This window comes from Bubalus kerabau, chromosome 2 (assembly GCF_029407905.1).
Source record: "Bubalus kerabau isolate K-KA32 ecotype Philippines breed swamp buffalo chromosome 2, PCC_UOA_SB_1v2, whole genome shotgun sequence".
Classification (NCBI taxonomy): Eukaryota; Metazoa; Chordata; class Mammalia; order Artiodactyla; family Bovidae; genus Bubalus; species Bubalus kerabau.
In genome coordinates, this window is record NC_073625.1 from 47,756,513 (window position 1) to 47,782,444 (window position 25,932).

At 45.9% G+C, this 25,932-nt stretch overlaps 1 protein-coding gene across 3 annotated transcripts in view; it reads right to left on the reverse strand.

The window, feature by feature from the left end:
* Positions 1-393: 393 nt before the first annotated feature.
* Positions 394-25,932, reverse strand: part of MRPS6 (mitochondrial ribosomal protein S6) — a 64,341-nt gene continuing 38,802 nt past the window's right edge. Inside the window, exons 2-5 of one of the 3 annotated variants that reach the window (XR_008710233.1) lie at positions 4,707-4,739; positions 3,658-3,708; positions 2,925-3,072; positions 821-956 (exon numbers count right to left, since the gene is read on the reverse strand). Coding sequence is in view for 2 of the 3 variants with exons in the window: in XM_055567631.1 (XP_055423606.1) it covers positions 767-956; positions 16,695-16,834 (330 nt within the window). In the remaining variant the exon portion in view is untranslated. Of the gene's footprint in view, positions 957-2,924; positions 3,073-3,657; positions 3,709-4,689; positions 4,740-16,694; positions 16,835-25,932 lie in introns of all 3 variants that reach the window. The other 2 variants (XM_055567631.1, XM_055567632.1) reach the window with 2 other exon arrangements.

Sequence of the window (25,932 nt, forward strand, 5' to 3'; positions counted from 1 at the left end):
GGTGCAGAATTCAGAGGTGACGACTTCCCCAAAGAGGCCTGTGGGGCTGAGGGGTGGGGAGCGGGCAGTGCTAGTGGCAGAGAAACAACAGGACGCAGGGCCACCGCCAACTGCCATCCGGCACGCGCCCCTTCCCCAAGAGCAGCGCCCGCCGCAAGGATGAGCAGAGGAGCAGGCACTGCCCAGGGGTCAAGGAGCAGACGCACCCTACCTGCCCGCGCCCCGGCTTCTCCCAGGCTTGAACCTGGGCTCCTCCCAACACTACCAGCAGTCTGGGCGGACTGGAGCTGTGTCTGAGGCCTCAGCTGGTGCACAGTGCCATGGAGGGCCAAGAGGCGAAGGGTCTTTAAAAAAATCACACACTTTCACTCAGATCGAAAGTGACACGTATAATACAGTGGTCTTAAAATTTTATTTTGCATGGGTGTATACAGTGTGAATAATGACCATGCAATCCAAAGTAGTTTTTATGAGCTTTGCTCTTCAAACTGGGGTTAGTGTTGCTGTTGGGCAGGAAGTTCTCACTGACAAATTATACTCATGAAGTGAAAGCAAGGAGGACGTGCTGGTGCCAAAGATTACCAAGCGGCCCTAAGGAAGTCAGCCCCCAGTTCTCATAGCAAAGAGGACCAAGAGCTAAAAGTACCTCGGGAAAATCCAACCGTGCCAACAGCACCCTCAGATATAAAGATCAAGCCTGTACATTATCTATCCTTGGTGCTCAAAAGTGAGAGAATTAAACAGGAGGCTAAAGTGTAGTGCCTTCTCACTTCCTCTTCTTGGTGGAATACAGCTTTTCTTCAAGTGGCACCGGGACGATCCCTTCACATTCTTTCACTTCCTGGGTCAGAGGGTGTTTTACAACATTTGGTCTAATCACGTCAATGTCTCTAGACAAGTGCTCCATTATGCTTGCAACAGTTGTTGTTGGTGCATAAAAGTCCACCAAGAAGTACCTGCAATAAAATAAACATGTGTGAACGGCTGCATTCGGAAATACAGCGATTTCACAATCTTGGTCAATGTTTTCATTTTATGTCTCCCCACATAAAGACATCAACTACCCACAGATACCCATCTTTGTCACAAAAGAAACTGCCAGCGGACCAGTTAAACGCAAGTGCAGCAGCATGCCCAACCTCCCTTTCCCATTCACTCTACTGAATTTTCCAAACCATGAGTTGACACTTTTTGTGAAAACATCTACAAGTCTTCTCATTTCCCAAAGAATTTTACAAGTGACTTGATGCACCTATGAGAACCATAAGCCATATTCACAAACAAGGAGAATGATTAAGAGAGGCCTAAGACTCATCTATGGAGAAGGACATGGCAACCCACTCCAGTACTCTTGCCTGGAGAATCCCATGGACGGAGGAGCCTGGTGGGCTACAGTCCATGGGGTCGCTAAGACTTCCCTGGTGGCTCAGATGGTAAAGCGTCCGTCTACAATGTGGGAGACCCAGGTTCGATCCCTGAGTCTCATGGACCCAGGCTACAGTCCATGGGGTCGCAAAGAGTCAGACACGACTGAGCGACTTCACTTATTCACTTACTCACTTAGTACTCATCTAAGGCCATTCGGTACCTTCAAGAACTGACAAGGAACAAAAAGAAAATAACTTGAATCGTGGTGAGAGAAAAGAATTTAACATTCATCTACTCAGACCAGACTAACAACAGATAAGGATCTCTTACAGCTCACTGGTCTTAAAAGATGAATAACTTTATCAGGGGTTGTCTGTACGCGGATACAAAGGAAGAAGCGTCTCTATTCCCTGCCCACCCCACCCCTCAGTTCTAAAAATTTAAGCCTCCCTTGTGCTATTTAGTTTGGACCACAGTGCTGTTAAACGGACAGTTTTCAGGGTGGTATTTCAGAATTCTTCAGTGTTCCAGCTGGCTACGATGACCTCTGACATCACTTACTTGGTTCCGGCCACACTCTCCTCCCAGGCATATTCCTATCCAAGGTCTCTGCAGGCACTGTGCCTCTGCCGGAAATGCTCTTCGCCCAGGTCCACACGGCCCGTCCCTCACTTTCACCGCATCTCGGTCCAAGAGTCACCTTGTCTGAGAGGCCTGCTGCCCCACCCACCCGGCCTCGGTTGCTCTCCCCTCCCTTTCTGACGCTGTGGTTCTGTTACCCCCACCCGCACCTGATCACCACCGATAGTGTGTTTGTTTACAGTCGGGCTCACTGCACTAAAACAGAATGGCCCTAGGAAGGAGGACTTTGTCACTACACCCCCAGCACCCTGAACACAGGCTAACACACGTCAGATCCACAGTGAATACCTCACCGTGATGTGTTAGCCTGAAGGGTGGAATTCTCGCAGAAAGCAGGAAAGACCAAACTGAAAATGAACAAACTCAGCAAGGAAGAAAGTTATTAGACTAACTATGGCATTTTGTGTAATTCTGCACAAACTCAGCGTTCAAAACTTGTAAGGAAACTTCCTAACCTCACATGTGACCATTCACAAGCTTAGTGGGAAAGCCAATCAAGTAAAAATAATTAAAAGTTAAAGGATAGAAAAACATATCATGCAAAAACACTAATCAAAAGAAAGTTCAAGTAGCTACAGTAATATCAGACCAAGGAGACCGCTGAACAACAACAAAAAATTATCAGGGGAAAAAGGAGACAATACAGAAAGATGGGTGCCCCAAGAAGACACAATAACCCTCCATGTGTACGTAGAGGTAACAGTTTCAACATACAGTAAGTAACAACTAACAGAAACGAAGAAAAGAGACAAGTCCACAACTAGAGCTGAAAACTTCTAACATGCCTCTCAGTGACTGACAGATCTAGTACACAGAACATCAGCAAGGATACAGAACAAGCGAACACCACTCAACCAACTGGATCTGATATTTATTGAACCCTCCACCCAACAACAGCAAGATATTACACATACCTGTTCTCAGGGCGTATAAAACATTTACTAAGGATGACCATATTCTGGGCCATAAAATGAGTCTCAGTAAATCTAAAGGGACTTGAGTCATGCAGATCTTGAGAAAAATCCCCCAAACATGTGGAAACTAAACATGCATCTAAACAACCTATGGGTCAGAGAAGAAATCAAAAGGAAAATTACAAAGGACTCTGACTGAATGAAAATAAAACAACACATGAAAATTTGGAGAATGCCACTAAAGTAGTGCTTAGCAATAAATTTACAGCACTAAACGTGTAGGTAAGAAAAGAAAAAAGATCTCAAATTAATGATTTCAGCTTCCACCTTGAGAAAATGGAAAAAGAAGAGCAAATTAAATACAAATAAGACCAAAAAACAAAATAAAAATCAGAGCAGAAACCTCTGAAACACGAAAGAGAACATCAGTGAAACCAAACACTAGCTCACTGAGAAGATCGATAAAACTGATACAACTCCAATCAGATTGATTAGGAAAAAGAGTTAAGATACAGATCACTGATATTTGGGAATAAGAAAGGTGAAATGACTTGAAAAAATACTATCAAAACTCACTCAAGAAGAAACAGATGACCTGACCAGCCCTGTATCTATCAATGAAATTAAATTTGTAATTTAAAATCTTCCCATAAAGATTACAGGCACAAATAGTTTCACTGGTGAGCTCCACCAAATATTTAAGAAAAAAATATCAATTCTGACACAAACTGACCTGGGAAGTAGGAAAACACTTTTGAACTTGTCCTAAGAAGTCAGCATTACCCTGGAAGCAAGATCAGACAAAGACACTTTTTTAAAAAGAAAAGAAAAACAGACCAGTGTCCCTCATAAACATAAATGAAAAAATTCTAAACAAACCTCTAGCAAATTGACTACTATAATAAATAAAAAGAACAATATATCCTGACCAAGTAGGATTTAGTTCAAGAAGGCAAGATTGGCTTAAACATCTGAACATGAATGAAATCAATCATATTAACAAGCTTAAAAGCCATGTGATCACTCCAATAGATGCAAAAAGGATTTAGCAAAACCCCATATCCATTCCTGATAAAACCCTCAGCACACTACAGAAAGATGGAATCTTCTATGACCTTATATAGAGCATCTGTGGAAAACCCCACATCCAACATCATACTAACTGGTCAAAGTCTAGGTGCCTTCCCCCTAAGAAAGGGAACAAGCAAGAATGTCTACTCTCACTGCTTCCATCCAACATTTTACTGAAGTGCAAAAGAGTAAAAGGCATCTAGATCGATACGGAAAAAGGAAAACCATCTTTTTTGCAGATGTCATAATTATGTATACAGAAAAATCTGAAGCTTATAAAAAAGATATCAAAACTCTAGTTTAGCAAGATACAAGATCAATAAACAAAAATCAACTGTATTTCTATATACTAGCAACAGATAACCAGACCTTGAAATTATAAATGAAATATTTAGCAATAAATCTGACAAAAGATGTGCAAGACTTCTACACTAAAATTACAGAACACTGCTGAAAGAAGTTAAAGAAAATCTACATAAATGGAGAGGTATACTTTGCTCATAGGTAGAAGATTCATTTTATTTAGATGTCTATTCTCCCAAACTGATCTAAAGAGCCAAAAATATCCCAGTCAAAATCCTAAGACTTTTTGTTAGAAATTTACAACTGATTCTTAAGTTCATAAGGAAATTCAAAAGACCAAGAACAGCCAACACAACTTTGATAAAGAATAAAGTTGAAGGACTAACATTACCTGATTTCAAGACTTACTATGAAGCTGTGGTAATCAAGGCAGTAAGGTACCTGCATGAAGATAAGACAAACAGATCAATAGAAAAGAGTTCGGAATTAGATCCATACACGTAAGTATGCTGATTCGTGACAAAGGTGCCAAGGCAACTCAAAAAATAAAGGACAGACCCTTTCAACAAAAGATACAGGAACAATTTGATATCCACAGACCAAAAAATGAACTCTTTGATCCATACTTGTACCATACACAAAAATTAACTCAAAATAGAACACAGATCTAAACATAAAACATAACGTTATAGAACTAGAAGGGAACCTGAGACAAAATCCTTGTGACCCTGGATTAAGCAAAGATTCTTTAGACAAGACACCAAAAGCACAATTTCCATAAAAGAAAAATTTGATATTTTAGGCCTCGGCAAAATTAAAAACTGCTCTTTGAAAGAGACTCTTTAAGATAATAGAAAGATAAGCCATACACTGGGACTTGCAAATCTCATATTTGATAGAGGGCTATTTCTAGAATATTAAAACCTTTCCAAGTTTAATTTAAAACTATTCTAAAAAAATGCACCAACAATTTGAAGAGGCATTTCGCTGAAGATATACAATGGCAAAGAAGTGTATGAAAAGATGCTTAACACCACTACTCATCAGAGAAATACAAACTAAAACTACAAAGAGTTACCTACGAGAATGGCCCAATGGATAAACCACAAAGAATGACCTATTAGAACGACCATAGCAAGTGCTGGTGAGCAGACAGAGGAATGGGCACGTTCATACACTGCCAGTGGGAATGCAAAATGATGTGACCAACTTCGGAAAACAGCTTGGCATTCTCTTAAAAAATAAAACATATATCTGCCATTATGATCCAGAGAAGGCAATGGCACCCCACTCCAGTACTCTCGGCTGGAAAATCCCATGGATGGAGGAGCCTGGTGGGCTGCAGTCCATGGGGTCGCTAAGAGTCGGACACGACTGAGCGACTTCACTTTCACTTTTCACTTTCCTGCATTGGAGAAGGAAATGGCAACCCACTCCAGTGTTCTTGCCTGGAGAATCCCAGGGACGGGGGAGCCTGGTGGGCTGCCATCTATGGGGTCGCACAGAGTCGGACACGACTGAAGCAACTTAGCAGTAGCAGCAGCAGCCATTATGATCAAGCCATTCCATTCCGAGATTTACATTCCTAGATACACCCAAAGAACAACTCGTATATTGATGTTTATAGCAGCTTAACTTTTAACAACCCCAAACTAGAAATAACACAAATATTCATTAACATGTAAACTGATAAGCAAACTGTGGTATATCCATAAAATGGCATACTACTCAGCAATAAAAAGGAATAAACTGTTCATAAATACCAGTGATGAATCTCATAATAATTTTGCAGAGTAAAAGAAACTACATCTTGATTGTGGAGGTTTCGTGGGTTTACACGTATGCACAGTTCACTGTGTGCCATTTCTACCTCTATAAGGCTGCTGAGTTTTAAACAGTATGCAGAAGTTGAATGAGCAAGATTTGGTGAATGACTTGACGCAGAGTGGTGGGAGTAATAACAGCTGATGAAGATACCAAAGGTTTTTCAAGAAATGAAATATTAATAAAAACACCAATTCCTCCACTACCTGGGCAAACTTCTTGAAGCACTGCATTGCACATTTGCTCAATGAGGAGACCACCATTTGGGCTTCCTCTAAACGTTACACACCAACCTGGCCACACTTTCCAAGGTTTAGCTCTACTTGTTTATTTCTACTCCACATAGCAGGCAACAGTACTGCAATCACCCAACTGAAGAACTGCTCGTTTGTTCAACGGCTAATTACTGATTACTTATCTTGATAAGGCTCTGAATTAGAGCCTAAGAAATAAGTGCGGAAAGAGTTAGTCGCTCAGTCTTTTCCAACTCTCTGCGACCCCATGGACTGGAGCCCACCAGGCTCCTCTGTCCATGGGATTCCCCAGGCAAGAATACTGGAGTGGGGTGCCATTTCCTTCTCCAGGGGATCTTCCTGACCCAGGGATCGAACCTGCATCTCTTGCATTGCAGGTGGATCCTTTACCATCTGAGCCACCAGGGAAGCCCAAAGTAAGTGTGCTAAGTCACTTCAGTCGTATCCGACTCTGTGCAACCCCACAGACGGCAGCCCACCAGGCTCCCCCATCCCTGGGATTCTCCAGGCAAGAACACTGGAGTGGGTTGCCATTTCCTTCTCCAATGCAGGAAAGTGAAAAGTGAAAGTGAAGTCACTCAGTCGTGTCCGGCTCTAGCGACCCCATGGGCTCAAGCAGCCCACCAGGCTCCTTGGGATTTTCCAGGCAACAGTACTGGAGTGGGGTGCCACTGTCTTCTCCAAAAGTAAGTGTAATCGCCCTTAAATTACCTTCTCCTTGTCCACCCCCAGCACAGTACCCACTCCTCCAACCCCCAAATAATTATGCCACCTGGTGGCCAGGGCTGGGAACTCACTCGCTCAGCATGGCCTCCAGCATCTCTCTTCCCTTGTAATCCATTCGTTCTTTCATCCTGTAGTCATCAGAATGCCATGGACAAGCTGTGACCTCACCCTGTGCCAGTCAATATCCCACTGTGCTTAATCCTACAGCAGGGAGTTTTACTTTAAATATATACGCATATGCTCTCTGAGCTCCCTTTTGCTCAGGGTCCCCTAGAAGTGTCCTCTTTTTGCTTTGCTCCACTTAAAGCCCTGATGGCCTGATAAGTGCACTGTGAACTGCCATCTCCTATACGGGGTAATCTATGGAAGGAGATGCTTATGAGCAAGGGACTGACAGGCTCTGGGCACACAGCAACCCCGGCAGCTACCACAACCAGCTCCCAAGTGTCCCAAGTCCCCTCCCTCCAGAAAAGTACACAGAGATCTCTTGCACTAGTGAGTTAAGCCTACCCTTCCTTATGGTCAAGTCATTCAAATACCATATCTGGGGTTCAGAAGTATTGTTTTCTTCCGTTTTCCATTCTACTAGGCGTTTCTGTGGGCTCGCCTCCAAGTCTCAACAGTTTCTGAGAGAGAGTTTGTTTACGACAGCCAGCGACCAGCCCAGCCGCCACCAGTCACTTCTCATGCAGGCTTCCTGGGCAGGGCTCCCCGTCCACCGGCACTCGTCAGATAATGCCGAGAAATAACCCCAGCCTTCGGATGCCACTTTGTGATAAGGGGAAAGACGATCCCCAAGGATGGAAACCAGAGGCCAGATGGATCAGACACCTCTCATTTCAGAAACGGAAAGGAAAACGTCTCAGGTAGAACTTTGTTTTGAACAGCTCCTGAAGAAGAGCTAGGAAGTGGACGCTCCACTCCACGTGGCAACTCAGGGAGTGCGAGCAACGGAAGCGTGCTGTGCATGGCTGGGGCCCACGAGCCTCTCCCCAGCAACAACCAGCGCTCCAGCCTCTCTCAACATGGTTTCCTACGCCATACCCTCCTTTGAATTTCACACCGATTAAGTCATTCGTTCAAGGTCACTCAGCTTACTAAGTGGCCACTGCCAGAATTCTAACAGCCACCGAGAGCTCTGGAACCTGAGGGTTAAAGAATCAGAGAACGGAAGGGCTGGAGGAGACCACAGAGACGATGCAGTCCAACCCCTGCCGCTGCTTTCGAGACAGCTGAGCTGCACTGGGTCACAGGGTGAGAGGCAGGCTCCAGACCCCCATGGCTCCCTCTCAGTCCAAATTACAGCAACCAGCCTTTTGGAGGGTTCTCAAGGATAAAGAAAAAGCCCAAGAAAAAGGCCTGGAGAGCCTAAGCTTGGCTTTGTGCGGCAGGGGTGAGGCTCTGTGACTTCCAAACCCCCCAGCCTTCACCTTCTTTTTACCTATTCTGCTTTCCCTCTCCCAGTCACACGCACCCAGCAATCAACTCCAGACAAAAGCACTGGCCAAGATGCAAATGGGCTTGTGCCCACAACCACAGCTGTGACACTCATTTCACGCTTATCACCCTGCTCATCTACGCCCGGGGCCCATGTGGGCAAAGACAGCTTCCACTCCCATGCTCCTCATTACATCATGGAAATTTCCACCAAAAGGAAACACCACCACCACAGGGAAGGGGAGGCGTGGCTCACAGATGGGCAGGTCTTGCTGCAGTCAACACTCCTGGGCCAGAGCTGAACCTCTGATCTCCTCCATCTCCCCCCACCCCGATCCTACCCCCTGGGAACCAAGCTGCCGCTCCCCACCACAAGGGAACCAAGCCAGGGTCCAGAACAATCTCTGTCTGCCTTAGCAGTCCAAGCTCATAAATCAACAGTCCACCGTGGCTTCTCCACACAGGGGTGCCCTGACCAGTTCTGCCAGGACATACTCTTTTTCTCACTGACTTGTCTTGGGCAAACTTAACTTGTCAGTGACCATCGATGATGGACAAAGCTCAGCAGACTAAAAAGATGAGGCACTCATGGCCTTGACCTGAGTCCGACTGGGCACAGAAGTCACAGGACCGCTGTGCTGGCGGAGACCCAGTCTTCCACAACCCGCGCACATCTTCCTGTCCTGCCGAAGGCTGTGGAAGGGACACATCGGTCATGGACACCGACTCCTGGCTGCTGGGGTTTCTAACCACAGGAGACCTGAGGAATGACCGTGGGACTTGCTATACGTGAGGACGTGAGGCTCAGCAACAGCCTACTCAGGGTTGTAGGCCTGGGCAGCTTCTGATGCCTGCAAGGATCCTTCTCCCGTGAAAGCACAGGTCCAGGACAGACCTGTAGAGATGGGAGTGTGGCTAACAAAATGACCTCAGCACACCCTCCCACTGAAATCCGCCATGGAGAGGCCATTCTGAAATTCAGATGAGAAGCTGTTCTCATTCTTGTTCAGTCATATCCATCTCTTTGCGACCCCATGGACTACAGCATGCCAGGCTTCCCTGTCCTTCCCCATCTCCCAGAGTTTGCTCAAACTCATGGCCATTGAGTCGACGATGCCATCCAACCATCTCATCCTCTGTCAGCCTCTTCTGCCCTAATCTTTCCCAGCATCAGAGTCTTTTCCAATGAGTTGGGGTGTTTGCATCAGGTGGCCAAAGTATTGGAGCTTCAGCTTCAGGGCTGTTCTAAGGAAGGCGCCAAAAGAGGGGCTCCATGTCTCCAGAGGAATCTTTGCCCCTCTTTTACCCACAATGAGATTATCCACGTGGGCTACCTGCCCTAAACCAGCTAGGCAGGGTCAGAACGCAGACCCCCAATGTCACATCACATGGTGACTCTTTCGTCACCTCCATTCTCACGATAAGCTCCTCGCTCAAGGAAGTTCAGAATTATGACTGTAACTGCCTGGTCTCGACGGGCCCCAAAGCTGACATTTCAATAAGGGGGGAAAAAAGAAATCAAGTTCTCCAAATAGCTAGTTCTCCCTTCTCCCCATTTACTCCAATCAGTGATGAAATCAATAAAATGAATGGATCACTTTGGAAAAATCCAGTGTAGTAATCTGAAGTCTAATCATACTGCATACTCCCAGGATCTTCAACCATGCTTTCAGTGACACCAGGGAAATGGTTCTGTGTACCAGGTAGGCAGGGTAAGTACTGCCCTTGCCTTCAACACAAAACCCGGTGGTGCTGGCACTTCAAGGTGTGTTTTTCCCACGTGTGGTTCTAATGATAGGATCACTTTATCCGCAAGGCAGACACGAGCTTAATCCCAGCATCTCGCCTTTCCACAGAAAAGCACTAGGGTTTTATGCGGCACCAGCTCTGCAGAAGTAGAGCCAGGAGATGACTGATACCAGACAGGGAGAGAAAGGGGCTTCCCTGGTGGCTCAGACAGCAGAGAATCTGAAATGCAGGAGACCTGGGTTCGATCTCTGGGTTGGGAAGATCCCCTGGAGAAGGGAATGGCCACCCACTCCAGGATTCTGGCCTGGAGAATGCCATGGACAGAGGAGCCTAGTGGGCTAAAGTCTATGGGGTCGCAAAGAGTCAGATACGAGTGAACAACTAACACTTTCACTTTCAAGGAGAGAAAAGGCAAAAAACGGTCCAATACAAGAGTGCATTTCTCATCACAGAGTCCCATGTTCCAAAGCTGGAGAAACGGGGGAGCCGTCTCGTGGGCAGAACTGCCCACATGGTCTTGAAGGTGATAATTCACCCTCCTGTGTATTTCTGAAGACACTCACTACAAAGCTCTCCACTACAAAACCCCACAGAGACCAGAGAAGACCCCATCAACAAGGGCTTCCCCAGGACGGGCTGAGCCCAGCACCACCAGGACGCTCCAGCCCAGCCCGGTTTCTGGAGGGAGCCAGCAGCCCCGAGCATCCTTTCGGCTCCTCCTTTCTATGTGACGAGCCCGGGGACCACTCAGTCGCCTCCTGACACAAGGCTCAGCTGGCTGCCAGCCCCCGGCCCACCCAAGGGGCGGGGGGAAGAAACGTGCCTTCCTGCCATGCTCCTGTATGGAAAGGGTGTATTTGGTTTTCATTTCACTTTTGTCTTCACCCTGCATTTACAAGTTTTCCATAAAAAGTGCCTGCTTGAGTGTGAGTTACGTTCTTTGTCTGTCTCTCTCAGACAGAGCCACACACGCGCTCACGGCCTCCCCTTCCCCCCCGGCAGACGAGTGGAAATTTCCAGTGAAGCGCGCAGCCGCTCACAGCGAGTGGGGTGGGTGAGGGGGTGGGGGGAGGAGAGGGCTCTGCAGCCTAGCCGTGCAGCGTCGTCAAGCCTTTCTGAAGAGAAGAAACAGATCCAAGTGAGCGCCACTGCCTAGACTGCATGGGTTAAGCCTGCCGGATTCAGGCTTCCCTGAGGCAGTGGACTGTTGGCCTTCAAACCACCCTCGGCATGGAAAAGCCCCCGTTTCTTCTGATATCTATTGGGTCTCGTACATTTGAAAAACCACTAAACCTGCTGCAGAACGCTTACACATCTTGGGACACTGCCACCGAAAAAGAGAGCGAGACCAGAACAGTCCTGCCTTGAGACCCCGTCATGAAGCACCTACATGCAAGAACGGGGTCAGGGTGCTGGCCTGGGCCTGATGCTGGCAGCAAAGCACAAGAACAGGGAAACGTTAGCGAACGGGAAAACTACAGGGGAGAATCAATCTCGAGAGAGAGGGTGCCAGCGCTCCTGGAGGACGCTGCAGACGCATTTGGGGAGCGAGTCAGTAAAATTCCACTGATTCACCATAGAGCCAGTTATTTTTATCGTTCTGCTTACCCGTAAATAGAAGGGCATCTTATATGTAGGCCAGAAGATCTCTGCTGTAAGCACCTACTCACCTTTTACAGCAGATGAGAACAGAGAAAGAAGGGACAAAACAGGCCAGGAAAACCCCCTTCACTACTTAAGCATTCATATACACACGTGTTCTGGAGTCAGCCCAGTGGCACTGCAGGAAAATCAGACGCGGTAGAAAACAGTCAAAACCAGCTGGGGCATTGGGGAGAGGGGGGTTCTTTTACACACGAGCTGAGGCCCGACGCTGCCATACGGACCAGGGTTTCTTCTAAGGTTCCCTCTCCCGCATGAGGAATCGCTGAGTCTCAGTCCAGCCCCATCTAGTGGAAAGAGAGCCTTAAGCCAGGCTGTGTGGCCCGGAAGGAAGACGCTGTGAGGCTGCAGGCGGAGGGTGATGGACGCATGCTACGCCTCGGTGCGGTGCCTGACCCTTCTGAACAAGGGTCTAAACGAGCAAGTACTCCCGTGGCTCCCTTCTGAGCATGTCACACTGGACCCTTGTAGACATCAAGGAACACGGGGAAGAATTTTCCGTAACACCAAACTTGCATTTCCCACAAAGTCGACACGGGTACAAAGTTGAGTGTGTAAAGGCACAAAGCAAAGAGAATCTGCGCCCCCCCCATCCCGCCCCGCCCCACCTCCAAGACTCAGGCAAAGCCTAGCTGGGACTAAATCCCAGGCCTTCTCGGACCTTCCTCACCCAGCTCCTAACCACGCTCCCTTCAGAGGTTTCCAGACACTGCCTGGTGAAACAGGGCTGGGGGGCTGGGGGCTGGGGGCTGGTGACTGAGGCTGGAAGCGGCCATCTAGAGAGCTGGCCCAGGAGACCCAAACTCCCCAACCATCCCAACCCGGCCCAAACAGCGACAGGGCGTCTGGTCAACAGCCTCCCAGTTCCTAATGTCACATCACTGGGGGACAAAAGTGATGCGTCCAACTCTACCAACCCTCAGAGATGATGAGTTTAAAAGTAAGTTCCTATGGATCAGCCTAGGGAACTTAACCATCCAGTTGTTCCAGTGAGAAAACAGGTCCCCAGTTATAAACAATAAACACAAATTCCTGGAATGTAACCTGCTCCCAAAGTCAGGACTAAGTTAGTATCTGGAATACAACGATTACATGTTTGGGGGCATAAACTGGTAATAGACTTGCTATAATAATAAACACCGGGTACCACCTCCTCCTTTTGGAAAACTCCCGAAATCACCTAGAGAAGCCCTACGTCTCCCACCTAAGCACTCTCTCATTCTTCTTTCAGGCCTACTTGGCATGTGTGCAGCAGGGGTGCGGATCTGGGGGAAGGAGGTGAGGGTGGCAGGTGATCGCTCAACATGAGGCAAGTAACTGGAAGAGGGACGGCTGGCAGGCAGCCTGGCTGGGAGGACCCTTCCACACCGAGCCCCTGCATCGACGCACCCTTGGCTGGTGCCCAGATTAGCAATAGGCAGACAAGTCCTCAATTCAACTGAAAACTCCCTGAGATGAGGAACCATGACGATCACAAGAACCATCCTGAGACCTAGGAAGACCACTAGGATATTATCACTTCTTCCCATAAAATGTAAAGGCAACAAGCCATTAAGACCCACAGCACCACAACACAACGTGGATTCTTGGGGGCATCAGGGCTCACTTGTCAACCAGCCAAAACCTGGCTCTCACACATCAACTTCAGGATTCAAATCAGCACGTGCATGTTCAGTCGTGTCTGACTCTGTGACCCCATGGACTGTAGCCCGCTAGGCTCCTCTGTCCATGCGATTTCCCAAGCAAGAATGCTGGAGTTGGTTGCCATGTCTTCCTCCTGGAGATCTTCCCAACCCAGGGATCAAACCTGTGTCTCCTGCATCTCCTGCATTGGCAGGCAGATTGCCTACCACTGCGCCACAGGGCCCCAGGAAAATTACAGATCCATTTCACAGCCTCCAGGGCTGTTTGGAGAGAAAAACTTCTGATGCTGATAAACGTGTAACGAACAAGTCTGCTCTGTCTCTTCTCAACCACGTCCTAAAAGCAAGCCTTGACTGTACCTAACACACCCTGGCACTCGGTCTGCTAAGCACACGTCTGTAACGCCTCCTCTGGCTATGCCAGTGCACAGAAAGAACTCTCCAAGTGAACGTCATGCCCACTACAAGTGTTGCTGGGGTCAAGAACTATGGAGCACAGCAGACCGAAATGAAGCTCCCCACTACAGACATCTGGCACGTCGCTCAATTCTAAATCTCCGACCCGGGGACTCCAGACTACACGAGCCCCCCCATCTCATTACCAAGAGCCACTGTGAAGAGTATCAGCGAGTGTTACAAAAACAAAAGAAACGTGGTCAAGTAAAACTGACAAACGGAGGCATCTTACGAAGGGGACTCTTGCCATTTACACAGTAAGGTATGTTGTCAACCTCCAGGAGGATTAGATCATGCAAGGTTTCCCATCTTTTTTTAAACAAACAAACCAACCTAGTGACATGTGGAATCTTAGTTCCCCGACCAGGGATCAAACCCTTGCCCCTTGAGCTAGAGGCGCAGAGTCTTAACCACTGGACCAGCAGGGAAGCCCCCTAACCCCCTTTCTTTAAGGCTTCCCACATCTGACTGATCACACACAGCCTCCATTTTTTGGCGGAGCGTATCTGTATCACTCGAGTTTCAGAGACCGCACTTTGGAAAATATTACCTCAGACAATTAAACCCCACATACTGCTTTATCCTCAGCAAAGCAAGCTTAAAAAACATGACCCACCCCGCCTTCCCCCGACTGGTGCTGGGCAATGCCTTTCTGTGGAGACGTGAAACAGACACGGCCTGATACACGTCAAGGATGCTACTTCTCCTTTCCTAAGGAGTTTGAAAGTAAAAACAAACACACACCCTCAACCCCCACCCCAGAAATAAAGTCCTTAACTGTAAATGACCCCAGAGTCCTCGAGGGGCACAGGCACCTTGACAGGAACCCGGGATGTGCAGCCAGTCTTGTCAGCCCTCTGGCTTAATTTCAGGTGAGCTCTTTTCAGAGCTGAATTTATTCTACCCTTGAAGGAGACAGAGAACCACCCTACCCCAGCACGGCACACAGAGGCCGGGAAACAGTAAGTCAGTGCCGTGGCTCTCAGAGCGCGCTCTGCAGCACCCTGAGAAACGCAAATTCTAGGGTGCTGGACGCACCAGCCCTCAACAAGGTCAGAATCCTCTACGTGGAAAGGGGTTTGTGCTGTGCTTAGCTGCTCAGTCTTGTTAAGACTCTTTGCGACCCCATGGACTCTGGCCCGCCAGGCTCCTCTGTCATGGGGACTCTGCAGGCAAGAATACTGGAGTGGGTTGCCATGCCCTCCTCAACAAGGTCAGAATCCTCTACGTAGAAAGGAGTCAGAGGAAAGCATTCCTACTGTACATTCCTGCAAGTAAATAAGGAGGAAACTGGCTTTTCTCCCTGTTCAGTACCTCTCACCACAGAACCTCGCTAGTAAGTCTTGGCCAAGTTTTATCGGCTTCTCTTAAAAAAGAAAAAGTGGGGAGGTGGGCGGTTGGCAAAAGGATTCATAGCCTGGCTATTAAGACCAAACTCCTTTTTGGTTAAGCTAAAAAAAAAAAAATTCAGACACACAATCTCGATCGCTCACTGCTGTTATGATGGTGGAGAGAAATAAGCCACCCTGCATTTCCTGTTGCCTAGCAACACCTCAGGCACGCTCTTCAGAGGTGTTCTGAACACTAGCACAGATCGAGGGGAAGCAATCAAAAGATGGCACGTGCCGTCCGCGCCACATCTCGGCTGAAGGTTTACAGGCGAGGAAGAACGCCCGAGGTGAGATGAGACTCCGCCTGGGCCGTCACATGCATCGCACCTGCACAAGGCCACATGCCCCACGTGACTAAGGGCAGTGTCATATGACACGCCGTGTGTCCCACAGAGCACGTCCTTCGAGGTCATCTCGTTCCACCCCTGTGGCAGCGTGGATGGGAGAACGACCACCTGAGTTTCTTCCAGAGAAGCTGAGTGGCCTGCTTTAGGCCACACAGCTGGGAGAGCCAGAATCAGGTCTAGTCCAAGGCTTTCCCAGCAAAGCTAAAAACTGATTCCCATGTCTCCATCAACCTACTTCTAGGAAACACAACAATGTAAGATTCCTCCTCCAAACAGAAACCAGGGGCACAACTTTAGAGACGCGTCAAACCAACCCAACAAACAAACTGACCTCAGAGCATTTCTCCAAGACAGTTACTGCTACAAAATTGAACCCTTGACATGTTTGAGGAACTTGCTATATACTATATGGGAAAAAAAAAAAAAACCCATTACAAAATATTGTGATTAAAATTGGTTGGAGTAGGTAAAACCATTCTTTTGGGGATTTTAAGCTCTAGTTATATACATTGGTATTAAGAAACGCATCTTGCTTGTTATCTGCAATCTTCGTAATTACAAAGGAAGCACTGAGTAGGTGGACAGCATGTTGCTCAATGAGGCGTTTTAAAGGCAAAAGTTAAAGAACTATCAAGGGAAGACAGTGCTTATGCTGACAACAAAGGGCTCCCACAATCAGAAGCTTATGAACGTCTTTTCCCTGGCATGGCCCCTTTTGGGGCTCTGGTTAGTTCACTGTGAGTGAGCATGCATGCATCCCATTTGCAACAGAACATGCTGGGGTACACAACCTGCATGCCACCTGGCACAGTGGGGTGGGCCTGTGAGCACCTCGTCACCTCTGAGATGAGCTCCACAGTGCTCCTGACGGCGTCAGGCACGGGTCTATGACCCGCGGAGGACTTACCCTCCCCTGGTGTGCCGCTGACTGTGGGCTGACATCTTATAAGGAAGCGTGCGTTCGCCCAGGTTCTCCAGGCTCCTCACCACCGCCCCTCTGTCCATCAGGGCTTCCAGCGTCCGCTTCAAGGCCGCAGCAGTCTCAGGCTGGGTTTTGTTTTGGTTTTTAAAAAGAAGAAGAAGAAAAAAACACATGAGAATCAGTGTAAGAAGCAGAATGATTAAAGTCTGGTCAGTTCCGATCATAACAGCTCTATCGGAAGGGATCTTTGGGTAAAATCAACAGAAACTATTTCTGGCTAATTTAAAGTTTTTTTTTTAAAAAAAAAGAGAGAAAGAAAGACACATTATTGTAAGGATACGAATAGCTCACAGATACGGAGGAAAATCTGGAGAGGCAGGCCTCGGAGAGTTCAGGGACCACAGCAGCTCCAGGGGTCTGGGAGGCAGGGACTAACCAGTGGCTTCTTCAGAGCACCTTGGCCAGGGTGAGTCAGCACCAGTCACTGCCAGTCCTTGCAGCCCAGGACTCAATATTCAAACTCCGGGGAAAGGGCATCCTCTCGGCAGGACGCTTGGACCGGCTGTCCCACCAGAACCATAGACAGCCAGTGGGGAAAGGGGCTGTCTCCCAAAGAAAAAGTAAGAGACTGTAAACCAGGGGAAAGGATGAGTAAGACCCAATCTCTGCCCGCATGGAGCTTACAATCTAATGAAGACATGAACACCAAACACCCACATTAAGAAGACCAGAGGGCAGGAGGCAGGAAGTGACACGGGGGCCAAAGAGCTTGTGAAAAGAGAAGACACACTCGGCTGGGAGAAGGGCTCCACTGAGGAAGGAGGTCTGGACAGGAGCCCTGAGAAATGGCCATGGGGGACGCAGGAGCACACCACGCGGGCACTGAGGAAAGGAGCAGACAGAAAGAACGAGAGACAGCTCGGAGCCCCACCGGACGAGGTTCAGGACGAGGGAGGGCTGAAAGGCGAAGACTGCCGGCTGCATCCAAGTACAGAAACAACTAAGATCTGTGACCAAGACCCCAAATTGAAATGATAAGAAACTCCATCATCCAGAGATAAAAGATTTTCAACACTGTGATGAATTTTTTTCAGGTTTCTATGCATATGTATATACCAAAAGCTTTTGGAAGAAGAGACACTTCACAGGGGTAAACTTAAGAAGACAACTAAATAAAGGAAGGTGGAAAATGGGGGAGAGATGAGGCCGAAGAGAGGCCCCAGACATGGTAGCTGGGAGAATGGGGTTACTGTTAACAGCTAAGGGAACAGCTGATCTCTCAAGATGCAAGCATTCAGCTGAAAACCACAGGGCAGGCTATAGGGTTATGTTTCAGCGTCATCAGCAGAGAAGGGCTACCTGAGACCCGGGAGCAGGGAGGGCACGAGAGAGGGCGTGGGGCGAGCAGGAGAGACCGAAAGAGCCTCGGGAAGCACAGACACTCGGGGGCTAAGACAAGGATTCCAAGTGAGAGAAGCAAAGAGCAACAGGAAAACCAGACCAGCTTTATCACAGAAACTAAGGGAACAGGCAGCTGCCAGAGAAACAGCATGGAGAAGGAAAGGCCACAGTACGGGGACCACACGGTCACTCAACAATCTTGCCAGAAGCTGTACTGCCAAGGTAGAGACGTGACGGAAAGAGAAAACACCAGAGTCTGAGGTGCAGACAAATCTGACCAGTGTCTAAGGAGAGAAAACAACGAGCAAGTCAGCAGTTAAAGGGGAATGGACCAGCCAAAGGATAACAAGATGGATGTTTTCATACATTGCCAACACAATGTGTTGCATAACTGCTACATGACCTGGTCTAGTGTTTTACTGTTACATATATTTAATTTTCATCAGGACCAAAAAAAAAGGGAGCAAAGAAGGTTTACAGATTTGGCAATTGGGCCTTTGAGAGATGTCATGACTTAGAGACCATGTGGCCATTAACAACTGGAAGAGCCTGATGCGAAGAAAAGGAACACAGAAAAAGCTGAGTCAGGGGAAGAAGGTCAGAGGACGAGGAACATGACAGTCAGACATGACTGAAGGAACGCAAGCAAAGAAATCTTGAAATGCAGGAGTGAACTTCAGAAAAGGCTACCTTCCGGTGGCTTGTTTTGGATCAAATGAAAAGAAAACTGCAAAAAAAAGTTTAAAGTGTACAACCTGAAGAAAACCCACCACGTACCTGTGTAATTTCTTTCTGACAAACACTGCTAAAATGCTGTGAATGCACTAAGTGTTAGTTCAAGGTTTAGAAATAAAAGTTCTACTTGAATTTCATATTGTAGCCCACTAGGGATTTTTTTTTTTAATTCCTACTAATGAAAATTATGTGTATTTACATACTTAACCAACCTTATGATAAACAGAAATTTCCTGGAAAAAAAAAAGGGGGGGCCAAAATCTGCTTGTATTAACACTGGGTAAAAATCTATGGCAATTTCTCCATAGACATTTTTGTATAGCTCTAATCGAGTGGAGCCTAAATTCTTCTCACATTTCATTAGTTCACAGACATTTCCATGTTCTGCAGAAACCTCATATCTAACAGGAGGGGAATATTTCATTTCATTAAAAATGCTATTTCTTGACTTGGTATTACATCAATTAACTTATGATAAGACAGATGAACAGTCTATACAAATTAAGAACGAATAAGGGAAACACACACACACACACACACACACACACTCTAATTACAGTCTTCTGACTAGCTCCTCAAATCATAAATTTTAATTCAGCTTTGCCTGATTAGAAAGGAATATATCTCAATGCCTCTTGCCTTGTTTAAACTCCAACTGAAGAGTTTACAGTATGAAACATGGAGCACCTCTTCTGAAGTATGAGCTTGTAAAATCAAAGATTTTCTTCTGTCCAAAAAAGGGGAAAGGCTACCTAACAAGAATGTAGCTCAGGAAAACATCAAAACACACTCTAACTTTGGCACGTCAAGGTCAAATGGCCAAATGGCAGATTGCTTGAATGGCCACATTCATTTCACTGTAATTCATGTTACCAAAAGTTAAAAAAAAAAAAAAAGACAAAGGAGGGGTTTAAAGTCTTGTTTGTGAAGAGAGTTGCTCAATTTGTCCTATATACCTGCCTCATCAACTTGAAGTCTGGGCCTGAGGGCTGAATCTTAGCACGCCAGAATTGCAAATAAAGTTTTAGTGGCACATAGCCAGCTCAGGCATTTTACATAGTGTCCATGGCTGCTTCCACGCTAAAAGCAGCCTTGAAGTTACAGCCGAGACTGTATGACCTGCTAAGTGAAAACTAATCTGGCTGACCTCTGCTCCACTGTTACTGGGTTGAGGGGAAGCGGGCAAGACCTCAACCCACTCTCCCTAAAAAGTGCGGCAGCCAGTATGGTGAGCCTGGGCCGCTGAGCTCCAGACCCCCCAGGATGGGTCCTCAGGTGGACGCACTGGGCACCAACGTGCTGAGGGACATCAGCCTCACCGCACAAGCACGCCGGGATGCAGACGGGTTTCTGCAAAATCCACCACTCTCCATTCACCGGCTCCTTATCTAATCAACCCATGAGCCCAGGCATCCAACTTTCCTCATTTGGTGAAACTCAGAAGTCTATTAAAATAAAAATGTTAGGATTCTTAAAAAAAAAAAAAAAAAAAGTTCTGTTCAACAAAGCACAATGTTCAATTTGTTAAAAAAAAAAAAAAAGAAAAAAACACCATATGTCTACAGGAAGCACAGGACCCTGCTGGCGTAATTCTCCTTTACAAGGCTTCTGAACCCTTTAATTCCAACTATTCTGAGAGAGGTTGTGCGCACGTGCTTCTTGCGGGCTTCTCTCACCCTATCTGTAAAGCAGCTCCTTAAGACTTTCCTCCAACCCACCATATGTCAATGAAACACAGTTCTGTTACGGCACAGACTGGGAAGCCGAAAACGTTCACTTGAGAAAAAAAATATGGAAACGAAACAGTGAATGAATGTGAATGGGAACTAGGAAAACTGAATTCCAGTCACAATTCCTTCACCAATACTACACAACTCAGGATAAATTATTAAAATCTATCCATTTTAAAGCTGTGCTTCAGTTTCCTCAGGTGCTAAGTCAGTGGCTCTCAACCACTTTTCTGTCTCTGTTGAGTTTCACACAAACAATACTTATGCCACAATTCTCAAAATATCCTGGGGGCACATAAAAGTTTTGTGTGTGTGTGTGTGTTTACCAAGTCTTTTCCCCCAGTGTTCCTCCTTCTGATATCCTATCATCCAGAGGTGCCCATCCCAACCCCAGACTCTTTAAGTCATTCTCCTTCTTGCCTGGAGAACCCCATGGAGCCTGGCAGGCTACAGTCCACGGGGTAGCAAAGAGTGGGACACGACTGAGCGACTATCACTCACTCCACTCACTGATTCAATACAGCAACGTGAGATTCAGGCGAGCATGCACATCTGTCCATCGTGCACACGACTGTTACAACAGTCCGTATCACTAGAACAGGCGCCAGAAACGGGCTGTTAAATTAACTACCGCACCTCCTCCCAAGGGGGCCTCTTGCTTACCTATTCCCAGTTTTACCCCGGAGGGACATGAAGTTTCCTCTTTTCTCTAATACAGTCTGAAGCCGCTTTTCACATACAACACAGCTTACTGTCAGGGCAGTGACTGTAACACCGAAGCAACATTTCAGCGTGGGTGTTTTCTGCACCTGTCTCGTGTATGCCAAAGTGCTGCTAACACTAATACTACAGTTTAAAGGAACCCAGAATTCATTTAATACAAGTGAAACTAAAAAGCTCATGTACTTTAGGAATAGAAAGTTCACATGTACATAATCACAAATGTTAAATTTGGACTGTTCTAATAATCTGCTGGTAAGATACAGTATTATCCAAGAAATTTACACTAAACAATACTTTAAAAAATAAAGTTCATCCTAGACAAAATTAAAACTTAAGTTAAAATTTTGAACTATTATTAATTACTGGAACTACTGGTGTTCAGCCTACCGAAGACGACTTAGGGCGAAACTTCAAATATTTACAGGGCTACTATGTAAAAGATAGACATGTTTTGATTGGGCCCCAAGACTTAGACTGGAATCAAAAGATAAAAATTACAGAGAAACAGAGCCTTGATGTATAACAAGAACACATTTCTGAAAATTACAGCCTTGATGTATAAACAAGAACACATTTCTGAAAATTACAGCTACATGAAAGTGAAACAGGCTGCCTTGTGAAGCACTGACCTACCCATCACTCAAAATGCAAAGACATCAGGTGACCAGCAGATCACTCCTTGGACCAGGTGGAAGGTTAGACCTGTCCCAGGCAGGAATCCTAGAGTGGGTTGTCATTTCCTCTTCCAGGGGATCTTCCTGACCCAGGGATGGAACGTGCGTCTCCTGCATCGCCTGGCTGACTCTCTAGCGCTGTTGTCACCTGGGAAGCCCCCTAAAGCCCCTGCTGAGATTAAATTCCACTACTACTCTGGCACCACTAATCATTCTGAAGGACACTAGGAAGTAAAATGGCATTTTTAAAAACACTCCAATTGCATGGTGGTAAGGAATACATTGACTACGAGTAAAGTCTGGTGGTGCCTAGATTTATACTAAGGCAACAGCTGTTTTACCCACTGTTGTCTTTGCACCGATCCCCTGAAAAGGTCCCTGGGAAGCCCAAGGCTCCTCAGATCACAATTTGAAACCTGCAGCTCTAAGGACTCTGATAGGCAAAGCTGCTATAATAAACAAAGAGCAAGGAGATGAGGAAAACAAAGGAAGAGCATCTCCACTTGCCATCAGCAGCGTTATTTAAGCTGAATTCACGGGAGTACCATGAGCAGCACCATCAGTCAATGGCCAGTGTTTAATTGAATGTATTTTCATCCCAAAAGAGAAGCCTGTCAACAAAACTATCTCATAAATTAGATTCTCTGGCAAACATGGCTTTGAATCAGTGGTATACGCAGCTATCACAACAACACCCTCACGTCCCACCAGAAAACCATACAGAAGACACAATATTTCTTTTAAACATTTATTTATTTTGCTGCACCAGGTCTTAGTGGCAGCATGTGGGATCTAGTTCCCTGACCAGGAATGGAACCTGGGCGCTCTGCACCGGGACAGTGGGGTCTTAGCCACTGGACCACCAGAGAAATCCCCAGGAAATCACAATATTTAATGGCATACAGCACCCACTCATATCTCACCTTTCTCACTCTACAAAGAGTAGCCCAATTCCTGGGAGCAAGGAGGATTTAGGGAAGGCAGAGCCAAGTCAGAAAACTGGCAAAACCTGTGAAAATGTAAATGTAAAAAAGCCTTTCCCTATCTTTGCTGCACCTTAATTCCAAGGTTTGTCTCCTTAAAATAATTTCCTTGAAATTTACATTTCCAAATAGAGAGACTTGTGCCTGGAAATTCTGCATTGAGATTCTCACAACAGTTGGAAAAACAAAATCTGTGAGCACCTTCCAACAGAAGAACCAGGTTCCAAGGAAGCTCTGTCACTGGCAATCCTGGGTTAGAAAAGAGAGCAGACACCACTTACCTCCAGCCCTGCCTAGCATCCACAGAGCCCGACTCTGGGTATGAGTCCATGGGAACTGTTTCATCAGATATTTTTTATGACTCAAGAAAATCTCTTTGCCCCACAATTTATTGACTCAAGAGCTGCAGTCCTCACAGTAATTAAGGATTAAAACTGTTAAATACAGAAGCTATTTTAAAAATCTGAATAAAATTCGGTAAGGACAAATGTAAACTAAAAAAAATTTTTTAATGTAAAGATATATAAATATATGCTGGAACATGATTATACTTATCTATAATGGACTATTATACACTATATAACTTGTAGGTTAAAGTGGCTAGAAAAGTAACTCTTGGAGAACTTTTAAAGGTCAAAGACAGAAAACACTTTAGAGATCTTAACTGCTCTACTACTTTGTCCATGAATCATATTTAATAAGACCATTTTAAAAAAATGTAAAATAACTATGAACAAAAGACTCAACAGACTTTAAAAGGCAGAGAAGAGGATGGGAGAAGAGACGGGAACCAAAACACATCAAGTGTAGCAGGAAAGTAACAAATACTGTAACGCTGTGAAAAACTATTTCTTTTTATATGCCTCTGCTGTGTGCTTTGCAAAACCGAAAATACCTCAAAATTTTAAAATATTGGTATTAAATACATTCACAGTTCAGACATTCCAAGTGGTCATTTAGCCATTAAAGCAAAAGCACCCTAAGAGCTGCTGAAGAATGTGCTAAGTGAAAAAGCCTTCGTGATTATGAGATTCAATGTTTTACATAATCATCTTTTATGGTAAACAATTATTGTGGGGGGGGGGCATCTAGAAATCTCTACTGGGGAACAACTTCAAGATAATTTTAATGGCATAAATCAGCTGTAAGAGAGAAGGTGCAGACATTCACATCTGGAAATGGAGTGAGAATAAATTGGATAGATCTCCCATACATACAACACTCTGTGGGTATCAGAAATACAGGTTGAACCTTGTGAAACTGCCATTTGGGGAGGATCAAGCAGTCCAAATAGTGACTATTTCCTAAGGTTCAACCTCATATTTACCCACCCACATTCCTCTCCAAGTGCCTCCCTCAGGACAAGGATTTCCAAGTCACTCATCGGGTAATCCACCTCCAAAAGAAATGCCACAGGATAAGAGACACAGAGCCCCCGCCCTTCAGAGGGCTGTGAGGGGGACATGCAGACACACACGAGTAACTAACGAAAGGGGCGCGGTTAGAGCTGGCGGACTTCAGCCAGACTCCGACGGCTGAGCACCTCTTCAAGACGTGGGTGAGGGTTAGCTAGGGTCCTCTCGGAGCACGTGTGGGATAACAGTTCAACAAGCAGCAGCTTCTGATGGAATTTGCATTTGGGACGGAATCCACGTGGGCACTTTACTCAGTACAGGTGGAAGCCTTGCTTTTTTCCACTAATGGCCATTTTTGGCCTAGAACACTTAAGACTTCAGTTTCTTTGAACACACTTTCGGTAAAAACATAAACTTTCTGGAGGGCCATTTTGGCAATATATATTAGTTTAAAATGTGTACACCTTCAATCCTACAGTCACTCCTAGGAAATTACTCTAAGAAAACTACGATACCCATGCACAAGAATTTAGCTACCAAAATACCACAAAATTATTAAGACAGTAAATAGATGAAAACATAGTTGTCCATTAATAGGAGTTTGGTTCAATAAGTTATTTTCATTGATTGAACAAGTACTATGCAGCCATTAAAAAAGTGCTGACCCTAATATCCTTAAATACTGACATAAAAACATTTTAATAAAATAAAGAAAAAAATCAGCATGCAGGGTCAATACACAGCTTCTTCCGGAAGAAAAAAGTACTAAAATATACATATATAGCTTCTGGATGAATATACACCTAAATTGTATTAGTTTTCCTTAAGTAGTAAGATGAGAGCATTCCAGTCTCTCTCTTTTTATATTTCATTATATTACCTAATTCCTTTTAAAATGAAAAGGTGTTTTAAAAACAAACTTTTAGGATGGGGGTGAAGGGCAAATTCAGTTTTAAGAAGAATTTATTCCCCTAAGCCTATGCCAACTACTATCTTCTTAGATGCCATAGTTTGTGAATTCTGTGTCAAAGCCTTGAAACTATGCCTCAACACTGGGAACTCCACCGACTCCATATCCATACAACATTCTAAATATTTTATCAGGGTGGTACAGATAGCTTTTCCGGGTTTACTGAAAGAGTCTTGCAAACTGTACTTCAAGCATCACAAGCGCTTGCAACTGGCTGCTCCGTCTTTGGGGAATGAGAGGGAAAACTGGATCCCTGAGATCTCTGAGTCTAGAATCAGGGCAGACTGAAGAGATGTGATGGGGAAAGGCCAAGTGTGGCCTTGAAAAACACAACAGCCAAGGAAAGCAAGAGAATGAGAGCAGTTAAGACAAGCTGCCCATTCTACAGCCAGGCAGCCAGGGCTGAGATTCTTGAGGATCTGGGAAAGCTAACACCAAAATGTATTCTTTGGACGATATGAGGAAAATAGAAAGAACCCAGGAAAGAATGGAAGAAAAAAAAATCAGAGTGGTCAGTGTCCAATGACTGCCAAGTTCAGCACAGATGAACGCTGTGTCGACAGCAGAGTGCAAATAGTAAAGTCGGGTCACGGTCCGCGGCACGGTCGAACGTGCGGGTATAAAAGGGTTAGCCGCAAGATTGGCGCCATGC